Source organism: Plectropomus leopardus, chromosome 4 (assembly GCF_008729295.1).
Source record: "Plectropomus leopardus isolate mb chromosome 4, YSFRI_Pleo_2.0, whole genome shotgun sequence".
NCBI classification, from domain to species: domain Eukaryota; kingdom Metazoa; phylum Chordata; class Actinopteri; order Perciformes; family Serranidae; genus Plectropomus; species Plectropomus leopardus.
In genome coordinates this window covers 3,557,517-3,571,122 of record NC_056466.1, presented here as the reverse complement: position 1 = coordinate 3,571,122, position 13,606 = coordinate 3,557,517, and the positions used below count along the sequence as shown (strand labels likewise).

The window sequence follows — 13,606 nt, the reverse complement described above, 5'->3', positions numbered from 1 at the left end:
GGAGTGGGACTAAATTGCAGTGGGCATGTCAACAATTGCAATCTAGCAGGTAGCTTGCTCGTTAAAAGTAAAAGTGTGTAAGTAATCAAACTAGTTGGACGGATCCCATAAACTCCAACAATGATCTTCTCTTCCACAGACGTTTACCACACCTGGAAAAAAACAAAGCATCCTGGAAACCACTGCATTTTCTTTTACAATTTGTCAGCAAACCACAACTGAGCTTTCTGGCAAACATTAATCACATTTACGTAAAATATACAGTTGTCAGCTATCAAACCTTTGTTGTGTTGCTGGTTGTTCTTGTCGCCTGTAATTCGGTTCCCATAGAAGAGGAAGGGGCAATCTTTGTTTGGTTTCATGTATTGCACCATGTTCAGTAAATCCTTACCATTAGACCTTTTCAAGATGTGTTTTTTAGTCTGTCAAAGGGTTAAATGAATCACAGTACCCAGATATCACCTTGTTGCTGTCTCCATCTTACCTTCTCATTTTTTTAAATGTCTCTTCTGCTCATATTTGCTATCTGTTTCTTGTTTGTTTTACGTCTTTATGTAGACTGATCCTTCTCTGCTCTAACTGGACTCTGTGACCAAACATGATACGACAAACACTCGTTCTGTTCCCTACGGGGGGGTTCAATTTTTATTCGTCATCAGGACTTGATGCATCCAAGTTCAGAATCATTCAGTTTTGGCACCTTGAAAGACATTACGCTTTTTTTTTAAATTCTCATTTACAACAACACAACGCAAAACCAAAGAACAAGAAAAAATGAGACAAAGAAAGAGACTAAGGCTGTGTGAGAGTTCAAAAGAACCAAGAAAATAAAATCAAATGAAAAGGCAAGATAAGATTTTCATCTGTTAAAAAAAGCCTTGATACGTTCTCCAAAGTTTGTTCTTTTTGTTTCAAGCGTAATGAAGCCCCCGCCCCAAATTACCCACTCAAAAAAATTAAGAAAAGAAAAACTGAGATAGACACAGTACTGTAACATTAATTTCTACTTTGTCACCCCCACTGCCCTTACATGATATCATTGTTCAGTTGTTCAAAACATAGGTTCCTTAAAAGCAGATTGGATGATTTTGATTAGCATGCATGTAAATTCTTAATTTTTTGGAGTCACTTAGCTTCACCTCGCTGGTAGCCTCGTTCTCACACGCACTACTTTGTGTCTTTGGCAGTAGTGACGTCTCATTGTCCACAGTCAAGTTTGCAGAGAGATCCTCCATTACCCAGAGTTCTCTCTTCACTCCGCCCCTTTATGGAGCAAAAAAAGTGAGGTCAACTTTTCACCTCTGGTTGACCCTGAACAAAGATGGCTGCCAGGGTTTCGGCGGAAGGCCAAAAGATTTTTTTTGTCGTTGTAAAAGAATGTGATAATGTATCTAATACTAACCAATATCAGTTTATCAAGTAGGCTGAAGCCTTTGCCCGTCAAATAAGCCAGTCTCGAAGAATCCTCAGTCTTGGTTTAGTTTCCAGACGACTTGATTTAGTTTCACTTGTAAGTTACTTCTTTTTTTTTTTTATCTTGTTGATATTTTTGCACCAGGGAAGTCTAGTCATGATTTATTAACATATATATTCATATATTTATATATAATAAATACATATATTAACTTATGTGTTTTTTTTTCCATTTTTTTTTCATGTTTTTTGCGGCCTGAATTGCTCCCTGCTAAAATCCCACACCGCAATGGTTCACAGTATTAATGCGAATAAAGAATGAAATCAAGAAGATACAGCAACTAAAGAAAGGAGTGGGGTTTACGGGAGGTTAGGGTGTGTGTGTTGGGGGGCTTGTGGGATGGTAGTGCGAGGGCGGGATCATAGGCGGGGCCGAGGGGGTCAACTACGCCCCCTTTTCATCAGACTGAGGAAGAGTAAAAAATATAAAGTTCACCTTTTAACGGGCAGTCTGGCCCGCCCACCACTCCACGGTTCCACAGCCCCAAGACAGACAACCACCGGCCACCCCCCCCCCCGACTCCTCTTTACCCATCCTCCCCCTCAAATCTTTACAAACATGTTCAAAACTCGTTAAACAATGGTAGATGGGAAAATCATGCATGTTTCTTTTTTTATGCATTTTTTTTCGCTGTTTCCTTTTTTTAAAACAGAAACTCAGTGATCATCTGAGGTGCTGTGGAGCGCTCAGAAATTCTGCCGCTTACCCCTCACCCCATCTATCCATTTAAGCCCTTCCTCTTTCCGCCTCCTTACACCGTTATCTGTCTTTTGCCGCCTCCCCCCAAATTCCCTCTGTTTTTTTTAAGTGTCTGAGGTCCCTCTATCAGTTTCATACAGGTGTGGTGCGTCGGTTGGCGGTGTTGCTGTGGCCGCCTGAGTCTTTCAGGTCCTTCTGGATGCAGTTGTGGACCTGAAGGAAGTTGTGGTCCCTCTCCGTGGAGTTATAGGTGGCTGTCGGGGTGCCCGTTTGGCCCTTGGGCAGCGTGTACATGGACAGCTCGGTGGAGGGCAGCGTCCCGAAGGCCTTCAGGCCAACCGGTGATGCCTCGCGGGAGTGCGAGGGATCCGTGGAGCGGGATGAAGAGCGTGAGCGGCGTCGATAACGGTAGCGGTAGCTGGGGATGCGCGTGATGGCTGCACCTTGGAGGTAGTCGGCGGCTCGTGCCCCCACACGCAACTCCCGATGGCGGTCGATGAACATGTGCACGGCCAGCACTCCCACCATTTCGGCCATGATGAAGGAAAGGGCGCCGAAGTAGAAGGACCAGCCGTAGGAGTAGCTGTTCTTCTTGGAGTCACTCTTGGAAGGGTCCCCAGCGTTGGCTGATATGTACACAATGATTCCTATGATGTTGCTCAGGCCTGGGACAGGGACACGGGGAGAGAGATTAGATCAAAACTAAAATACAGCCAAACTGTTACTCAAGTAGGCCCACACACTAAACAACTAATGTCATCACAGTTATTATCTTTGTCAGCTGAAAAAATACAGAAACCAAAGATCCAGGATGGACTCCTTTGCTCTGACATTAACATTCTTGTCTTGTTCTCTACAGAAAATTCCCAGTTAAAAAGGTAATATTCTTGAACTTGACATTTTGACATGAAAGTAAACAAAAGTATAATTGACTCACTTATCAATAATGAAATGCTAGTTTTCATCAGTTTTTATTGTTGTCTACCAAATAACCAAGACGAAAAAAGATTATGACTCATAAAAACTGAAATTTTCTTCAGTTAGTAACTTATTACATCTGTGAGTCAACAGCAGGAATGTGAATAAAATCTGTTGTAGTTTACAGACCAAATTTATTAAACTCTCTCTTATACCTAAATGACAGCCCGATCTCATTCTGAAGTTGTCCAGTATCACTGCTTTTGCAGTGCTTTCAGCATAAAGCCCACATTTCCATCTGCATGATATGCAATTGGATGGCATCCGCTGAGAACGTGACCAGACAGAACTGTTCACGTTATTTTTCCCTTATTTTTGAAAAAGATAATATACCTGATAAGCTGTTTACATGTCTCATGAAAATGAATATGACTATAACACTCCTGTGTACACGCATACTCCAATTTACATGCCCTAACATGTTGTTTATCAAGCAAAAATAAGAAGTAGAACAGCTGAAGCCATCACTGTTATCAGTCATTTTGCTTATTTGCATCAAAATAGTATTTTATACAGTATATATATATATATATATATATAGTTTTCTACCAGTTACAGAAAAAGTTGATGCTGCAATATTGGCACATATCGAAAAGACCTGTTGATATCTAAGTCTTTCATTATATTTAAAAGCTGGTGTGTTTTCTTTCTGACCAGAAATTTGGGATTTTCTTTTGCATGCATCTCTACCACACAGCTGTGAAAACCCAAGTCTGGCTGTATTCAAATAATGCTCCGAAAACCTGAATAATACCAGCATATCCCACATATCTTAACTGATAAAATGCTACATTTGGAAAATGGAATATCTGACCCGCATCAAATTCAGAATATTCTGAATAATCAGGGCATATTGGTGTGCATGTAACTACTGTACACATTATGCAGACTTTTTTAATTTCTATGCAAAGTCACGGCATTTCCTCCACTATGTTGCCACCCGACAACAAACGTATATATGGTTTGTAGGAAACTGCTTGCATAGTCGACCTATGTGATTGTTTTTTTCTGAAAGAACAGGCTGTTCCAAAAGCAGGGATTTCAGCTGAGGCTATTGACAGCCATCCTTTCGGTTTTCACCACAGCTCTTTCTTCCACTCTTATATGCAACCTGGGGCAGATTCGTCCTTACATTTACTTCTTTTATCATATTTGAATATGTTTCTCTGCTGTTCACTCTTCCAAGCCTTTCCCACCTCCAACGATGTTCAAATTCACAGTCAGTCTCGTCTGTGTCACCACTTCTCTCCGTCTCTCTTTCCCTTCACACCTCCCCCTATTTTGATTGTCTGTCATTCTTGTCATATACTGTCACTCTGGCTGTGTGTAGCCCGGAATAAACACATGGACGGACAGACAGACAAAAGGACAAATATGCAGATAAACAGTGAAACCAGTACAAAGAGATGGAAAAGCAGACTGAGGTGTGAGGACTTTGAGAGGGCCTGATTGAGATGGATCAGAGCACAAGAGTATCAGGGACACCTTATTTTTAGAGTGTAATCCCAGTGGCCTCCTCTTAGCCTAGCAACAGGGCGAGAGAGACAGACACAGACAGCGAGAATGAGAGAGAAACAGAGAGAACTGCATCTCTCACTTCTGACTTGGAGGGGAAATAGTTATGTAGCGCAGCACAGTAGGCCATGGCCTAGAACCAGAGTACAAACACACACATGCATGCACACACAAAAAACACAAAAACGCTGTGGCAAAAATGACAACCTGCGCTATGTTTGTCCCTAGCTTCATCCTGAGGCGATTGTTACATGTTACACACACGTCAAACACTACGCAACACATCACCTGGTGGTCAGAGAGCGACAATGTGGCCTATGTTATCTCCAAAATGGGACATTTTCATTTCCTGCCGCTCCACAACACAGATGTATGGCTATTTCAAATGTGCCGATACTGTGCTGGTACCAGTGTTTTCCTCATCTCTACCTCCTCATCCTCAGTGGCTCTTTCATTTTCTTTATACAGTGGTGATTAACAAACTCCAGATATTTTTCTTCATAAAGGAGGGGTAAACCATAGAGTCTCCAATTAGTCAAATGGAAAAGAAAATGCCTGTTTTTGTTTGTCCTCTACAGAAGCTTTATTAATTCTTATATTCTGACATTAAAGCTGCTCTGATGCTCTGATTAATAGTTATATGTAACAATGGGTCATGACTGCACGGAAAGTGAAAGATTTTGCTCATGAAGGCAACTGTCACAGTATGTAAGCACCTTTCAGCTCATTGCTTTCATGGCCCCCAACTATACTGTTTTTTTGGTTTTTGACTCTCACTACCCTCATACATGTATGTTGTTTTTGGCTATGGTGGAATACCCTTTTTTTGGGGGGGGGCCATGTGGCCCAACTCTGAGCAGCTGATACACTGATATGACGAATTATGTAAACTAAGTATAGTTTCTGGGACTGGCTAACAAGTGAAGAATCTCGCTTACCACCTCTATTGAGTTGCACAGTACTGATTGCACAGGATGTACAGATAAATATAATGACACCACCTATGATATTCACAAAACGTTTTCTGCTGTGAAGCTGTTCCTAATACCCTTAGTAGCTTTTCAAACTATCTAGGCTGCCGGTCAAATAGTCAAAAAATATGTCCCATGTCTATTCCTTTTCCTTGACCACCATAGACAACTCATTTTTACACCCAGCACGTTACATACCAGTGTTTGGTCAGTGGCCCTACTGATTAAAATACTCTCTGTACCCCTCCCTTGTCGGTTTGGAAAGCTCAGAGAAGGCGTGTGAAGTTATGCTCAGTACATGCAATAAAAGCATATGGTTAGGTTTAGAAAAAAAACATCATGGTCCACTTGTTTCTAAAGTAATGGTACATAACATATTAGTATAGCATTCTACACATTCTACACCACAAAAGTTGTTATTAAAGTGACAAGATTGACTTTTGGTTTCACACTGGACACAAACAGCTGGCTCCCACATTATAGTCCAGAGTCTGTTTGATATAAATAGAGAGAGATAGAGTTGGTTATTGCTATTGAACTTTTAGGGTTTTGTGCATTAATAGCATTGTATTATTCAGTTTCGGTAATTTGTAATGGCCATATATATATAAACCATATAAATATATTTTTATTTATTTATTTTTTCTACATTCATTTGAATTTGTTTGAAATTTACAATACCAAAAGCTAAAACATTGAACAGGCAGCTGAACATGTTTGGCCCATCTTTATTTTTTTTTAAATCTGGCCCAATTGAACTTGCAATTAAATAGCCCTGCTTTAAGACAAGGTTAACAACGAGCTGCTAAATGCTCCACTACATTAACAAGCTAAAGAGCCAGATATTTCCCTCAGGAGTTGGTGAAGACAAAACAACATAAAGAAAGTGAGAGCAGGGGACTTACATTCATCAGGTAGCCAGAAACATGACACCAGTTAGATACGTATCACCCCCTGACTGCATGATGAATGAATACTATAAGCTTTAGTAACACGTTAGCCCTATTAACTTTATATGGTGATAGGCAATATGTCAGTGTTACAGCTTGTTGTGTTGCCCTCAAATGACCCAAAAATCAATGATTGCAGGTTTAAAGATAACATCTTTGTATTGTCGTCTGTCCAATTTTGTATCTGTTTCCATCTATTCATTTGACAGTAGCCAAAAAGAAATATGCTGATTGCAAGAGAAAATCGATTTTCTGAAGGTGCCTTCCATCATTTCTTCTAAAGTACTTCCAACAGGCTATACGTCTACCCTTCATCCTTCCTGCTCATCCTTTCTCTCACCCACACGGATCTTTATTCTACCTTTTCATTTTTCTATTTCACTCTTTCTAAATTCTTCACCCTTCTCCCTGAACCCTCCTCACTTTTGACCTCCGCACTTTCACCTTGAAACCTTCTGCTCATTCTACCATCCCTCCCACCTCTCCTTCCCTTCGTACCTGCAGAGACGAAGAGGATGCCGGCACTGAGGATGATGTTGTGGCGTGACTTGTAGAACTCGCTGGCGGCGATGCACAGCCCCCCCATGAAGAGAAGGATCACACTCAGGATGGGGAAGATACTGGAGGCTCGAACAGCACCTGGACAGACATATCAAGATTGTAATTCTCATAACTGCCACAACTTGACACATGTTATAGATATACTTATAATTGCCAGTAGCACAAATTACCCACCAATAGATGGCTCACAGGCATGCAAAACCTTTAAATCATTAGAAATAAATCCCTCTCAGGTATGTTGGAGGTTAGACGAAAATGCAATGCCTTGAAAAACATCTAGAAAAGGGTCATCAGTAATGCAGTCAGTTGGAAAAAACAAGCAATGCTTAACAGCGACAACAACCCTTACAGAGTGTGTATTTTATTATACTGCACCTTGACTACTTCCTCTACATTATTATGATATATTTATTTGCAAAATGCCTTTTTCCTGACTCTTCTCTCCCTTCTCTATCTGCATCAAAGATCTCTCCTCCATTGTGTGGCGTGTCCGTCTCCTTCTGTCAGGCCCCTCTCCATCGCTCTATCACTCCATCTCTCTAACTCTCCGTCTGTCTCCGTCCTCTTTCCCTCCCCTATCAGTCCGTCCATCAGCTGTCTGCCTGTTTGCCCTCTGCGTGGCTGATTTGCTGATTGGCCTCAGGGTTGTCATGGTGCTGCCGTGGTCACGGAGCTTGATCTGGTTTCTGAGGCGACCAATGCCACATTCCTGAACTTTTGGTGGCTTGCATGCTGATACAGTTTCCTGCATAATTCTTGTCAGAGATATTATATTCCTCCCTTTTCTGCTTGTATCTATCCATCTCAGTATTTGCAAAAGCACCAACTTATAAGACAAAATAAATCTTGATGTTTTTCATTAATATCGCATACATTTGCATAGTGTTTTCATTCACTAAAACTTGACATTTACCGTGTTTGGAGACCCTTTCCATGTTTGATATTGACAAATGTCTATTGAATTTTTCAATTTGGTTAATCTGAATTAAACCTGATGGTACCAGACTTGAAAAATGTCAGAAAGACTCTTACATCTGACAAACGTTAAATTTTAAATGAAATGAAAATTTGGATGATGATATATATTTTAAATGTCTAACAACGCTAGAACTAAAGTTTTGTTTTGCCTAAGCTGGAATTTGGTCTCCATTTGTTGGCATGAGACGCTTGGAAGACGCTGGACTTTGGTCACTTGACAGTTTAATTCCAGCAAAATATCAATATCAACTGTTATCAGTATTCTACATCAGTTGACATTGGCATTAGACGTGTTAACACTGAATTTTGGTCACCTGTTACCACAACCTGAATTCAACCAAAAATGAAGATGTTGTAAAAATATATTTAACATATTTATTTGTTTAACTTAAAATATCGACAGTGTGACAGTTCATGAATATTCTTGCGATGAAAGAGCTTTCACAAACATTGGGATTGAGGACACTGCAGAATCTAGCTACAGTCTAGATTAAAGAATGATCCCATTTTCATATTGGATAATGGATTTTTTCAAATAAAGTTTTGACCATTATTACTGTGAGTAATAATTTTGCATGGGTCAGAATCTTTGCATTTACCCACTCTACCGAAGTGACTAATTAGTCTGGCGAGGTAACATAAAACAGCTTGGTTGAAAATTGATTGATCCAATGAGTGCCGCAGGGGGACTAACGCCATTGTCAAAAAAAGTCAAGCTCCAGAACCACTGAGAAGTTATTTCAAAAATATCGACTACTATGGACGAGATAAATGATGCTAGGTAGATAGTTTGGTCTCTGGGTCAGGGAATGTCGACCCAGCTCCCTCAGAGTTTACAGAGTTGATAATTATGTCTGATATCAGGCAATGCTTAATAACATTATACTCAGCAACATCACTTAATAAGGAAATAAGAAACATGCAGTGAGACGGTCAGATTTATTACATATTTGGAAGAATTCTAAATCTTCTGATTCATCTTCGACCCACCGCATTTGCCATGCATGTGTGTGCAGTTTTCCTTTGCAATGAGGGATTATAACTAACATTTCAAGTGTAGTACTTTTTAACCAGACTGTGAGTCAGACAGTCTGGTGAAACTCTTGGCTGCTCATGTTTCTTGACCCATCAAAATTTGTTGAAGGGATATGCTTCCAGAGTACAATATTATGATAACTAAAAGGAATTATGACCAAAACAAAATAAGACTTAATTAAAATGAATAGTTAACTTTTACTATCTTGCTAATGGGAACCTAAAAAATAGCTTTTGAAGAACAAGTATCTCGCTCTAGCTCTTTCATTGTATTTCTCATTGTATTTCTTACAAACGAGATACCATCCCTTTTATACGTCCCCTTCTCTTTTCACTTTCTTATTTGAGTTCTTAATTTTTTCTCTCCATCTCTGTATCTCTATCTCCGTTCAGTATGGCCGGACTGTGATGGTTCCTTCACTGAAGCAGATCAAATATTAAGGTGACCTCAGAGTTGGCACTGCGCCAAGATCCCCCTCCCCCTCCTCTTCCTCCTCCATCGTATTTGTTTTAACCCCATCTCCTCTTCTTCATTGACATGTGCTGTCAGGGCAAATTGTCTTCAAGGTGGAAAGCCCCCCTTACCAACCACACACACACCTTTTTTTTTTCTCCAGAGTATGCGGAAATGCCTCCTGACACACACACACACACACTTGCACACATACACACACCTGTACTACACTTGATTTATCAGTCACTAGAGGTAAACACACAGCTGGCTGAGATTCTCTATGATGTAAAGACACACACACACACACACACACACACACACACACACAGGACATGCTCCACTCTGGACAGCACATAATAACATGGCAGCATAGTTGTGTTCTGTAATCAATTTTTTATTGACCATTTCCTAAGCCCCACCTGTCACAGTTACTGTGGTTACACCTGTCATGCTTTGCATTTCAGCACACAACATATGCAGTATACAGTGACGGCAGTGGCATATTTGCCACTCATAGTTAATCAAATATATTTTTCAAGAAATGTGTGCAAAATCCAAAAAATAATCTTTCAAAACAAAATAAAACAACATATTCTCAAAATCAGGCCCCTTTTTTAACTCAGCAACTAATTTTACACAGCTGAATTGATAAACTGTCACCAGAAGTAAATGTTGGCATCGTACGTTATTGTGAACCATGGTTACATTACATTTGTACATTTCATATGTATTATATCAGCATTTATGAAATAAAGTCGTATATGAGCTGCCTTAGCCATTCATAAGTGGAAGGGGTGGTGAATGGCATGACAGGCTAAAAAACCCCAACAAAACACAAAACAAAACCAAAAACCATTTTTTAAGCAAATCATTGCTTTGTTTCTAGTGGCTTATTTGCCACCAAATTTTGGTATTTTCTGCGGCCCATCACTGTGTTTCCACCAGGCATAGTAACATGAAAATAAGTTGTTTTTACTATTATTTTTTACCAAGGCCTTGCTGCATTTCCTGCCGGAATAGTGCAGCAGAGATTGTTTTTTGTTTACTCAGACATCTCTGCGTTTTCAGCCTAGACAGTGCCACCAAAAGCAGTTGTTATTTACACTAACATCTTTGCATTACTAGATATTGTGCCACCAAAATCAGGTATCTGAAGTGAAATGATTTTTTTCCTGAACCATAACCAAGTGGTTTTTGTGCTCAAATCTAATCACATTAGCCACAGCATTGTTGAAAAGTAAAGAAATGTAAACTTTCAATGTATCTGATGCATAATAACATACAAATGTTGCGTATCCGTGGTTTGCAGAAACACAGAACGCCAGTGTTTATTCTGCCAATAGGTCAGTTAGCTAAATAATGTAACAACTGCTGTGTGAGTTGTTTGAAAACTCCACCTTCTTCAACTGATTATTTGTGTTTGACTCATCTAAGAATCTGCAGAGGGATCATAAAATGCAATATGCAGAGCTGTTAAACAGCCTAGATTCTAGCTTACAAGGTAAAGAAATTACATTAGAAGAGAGCATCATGGGTATCATGATGAACAAACACTCCTAAATTTTCATGTTTCATGTTAACTGTAGTTTTTTGTGTGCTCCAAAATTTACCATCGTTTATCTTTGTTAAGGTCACAAGGTTTTAACCTATAATCTCTTATTTTTCTTAGTGTACGGATAAACCCTGATGACACATTTCATCTTTTTCCAAAAAATAGGTGGGAAAAGGTGCATTGTTATAGAAGCTTGCAACACAGTGACTGGCTTTCAACATGGTGTAGTACAAATACAGGACAATACAAAAAAGGCAACAGTGGTGGGAAGCTCAAATTGATAAAATACAAAGGAATAAAAGTGAAAAAAAGAATGGGAAAGAAAAAGTGAAACGAAAGCAGAGGATGAAAAAGAAGACAAGACAAGAGGAGAAGCGAGAAGACTGCAGGCCCTCGCTTCTCTGTGAAGCTGCTTTGCCTCGAGCAATCTCTCTCTCTCTCTCCCTCTCTCCTTCTTTCTTCATTCCTCCCTGCACTTGCGCTTTAAGCAGAAGGCAGGGAGTTTAAAAGGAAGAATTTTTAACCAAATGTGCTGGCCTCCAGGCGCACCCTGCCACCAAGCACATCACGGCACAGAGACAGAGAGACGGAGTGAGGTGAGTGAATGAGACTCAACAGCAGCAGCGGTGCGAGGACACGTCTATGCATTGTGTGTTTTTATTTGTCGCGGATGCAAGAGGCTGCTGCAGGGATTGAACCTCTGACTTCTTGGATGTGGGATTATCTCTGTAAACACAAGGCCAACAAGCTTCAACTTTAGCAAGTAAAATATTTCACAAAGCACCTGCCTTCAAAGAGATACTTGCAACAAAAAATCTGCTCTTTGGCTATTTATTTTTGTCTTTGCCTGTTCTGAAACTTTGCTAGTGCTTACTGTTGTATAGCCTACAGTGTTTCTCGAGTGAGTCTCGAAGTAAACTGAGCCAACTACAGATTGGCTCCTGGTCATCCATACAAAACCTTGTTAACCCTTTTAAAAGCTGGGATACTTGGCTTGATTTACCTCAAAAACATAGGCAGAAAGCAACTTAAGAGATGACCCAGAAATATGTAAGAAATAAGTAAAAGTAACAGAAAATTACCTGAAAAACTCCCAAACAAACATATATACAAAAAACATGGGGAAGACAAAAACAAACAAAACACAATAAAAAGCAAGTAAATTACTATAACAAATGCTTTAAAAATGTTATGTCTGTAAAATAATTTTAAATATTTAATTGTAATGATTTTATACATAGTTCTCTTGACATTTTACCCTAGCTTAAAAAAAAGCATAATTTTCTAAATCTAAAGAATTTCTTGCAATTTCTGTGACATATCATGCCTTTACTTCGTGATTCTGGAGGAAATCAAACCAATTTGCCCAAGGTTTAAAGGTTTTAAAACTTGGGTGCATGAATGCAGCTCAAGAAAAGTGATGACAAACCAGGTTTCAATTAAATATTAGGGATACTTTACAGAGGAGAGTCCGGATTTGTTATCTGCACAGATCAAATATAACATGCTGTTACAAATATTGTGGGGAATGCATGTAAAAGTAGTCCAATGAATGTTTTTCCAAAAGGAACATCGAGCAATTAACTTATATGCAATGCACACCGGTGGTGCATAATGCACATCAAAGCACCTGCGCCCACAGAACAGAAACATTCATGACGCTGTCTCTTTCATACTTACATAATCTCATAGATATAGTAATGAGCCAAAATGAGCAAACAAATCTTTTAGAATGACTCTTTTAGTGCCTCATATGTAATGGCTCAGCCTGTTGAACATCCGGAAGCTCATAAATTCCCAACTTTTCCCAATTTCCTACTTGCTGTCGTAGGGTACTGCTAATGCTTCTTGCCACAATAGGTGGGTTTCCATTACAGATTTTCAATTTTTAAAAAAGTATTAAAACTTAATAGATTTGATATATGAAAATGTTTGAAAAATGAAGCCATCATGGAAGTGTTGGCTCCAAGCATGAGTCAATCCACATAGACTATCCATGTTAAAATAACTGCACAAATAACAATGTTCACAGCCTGGTACAACCAAGCAAACAAACAAACAAAAAAAAGTTTTGGTCTCTAACTCACCAGTTTACATTTTGTCAAGGCTTATGGTTGCTTCTGGATCAAAAAAACAAGATAGTGATGGCCAAAATGCTGAAGTTGAGGCTTCAAAACAGGATTCAGAAACCAATGAGTGGCATCATGGTAGCTTTATCCATTATTTTTAGACATACGTTCATAATGAGTTGATCATTCGAATCAGCTGTGTTGGAGCATGGAGAGGGCTACTTGAGGTCTGGTCTATGGTATCAACTCAAAGGAACTGAACCACAGAGAGAATAATTGGTCCACCAATCACTACTTGTGTCTCCCGACAGGAGGTGGAGTTGAATCAACCTTCTTCTGTCTGTGTGACACATCTGCTGTGTGCTACAGG

At 39.5% G+C, this 13,606-nt stretch overlaps 1 protein-coding gene across 1 annotated transcript in view; it reads right to left on the bottom strand.

The window, feature by feature from the left end:
- Nucleotides 1–2,185: 2,185 nt before the first annotated feature.
- Nucleotides 2,186–13,606, bottom strand: part of LOC121942461 (voltage-dependent calcium channel gamma-2 subunit-like) — a 70,215-nt gene continuing 58,794 nt past the window's right edge. Inside the window, exons 3-4 of the mRNA XM_042485675.1 lie at nucleotides 7,086–7,226; nucleotides 2,186–2,838 (exon numbers count right to left, since the gene is read on the bottom strand). Coding sequence (XP_042341609.1) covers nucleotides 2,306–2,838; nucleotides 7,086–7,226 — 674 coding nt within the window. The 3' untranslated portion in view covers nucleotides 2,186–2,305. The remainder of the gene's footprint in view (nucleotides 2,839–7,085; nucleotides 7,227–13,606) is intronic.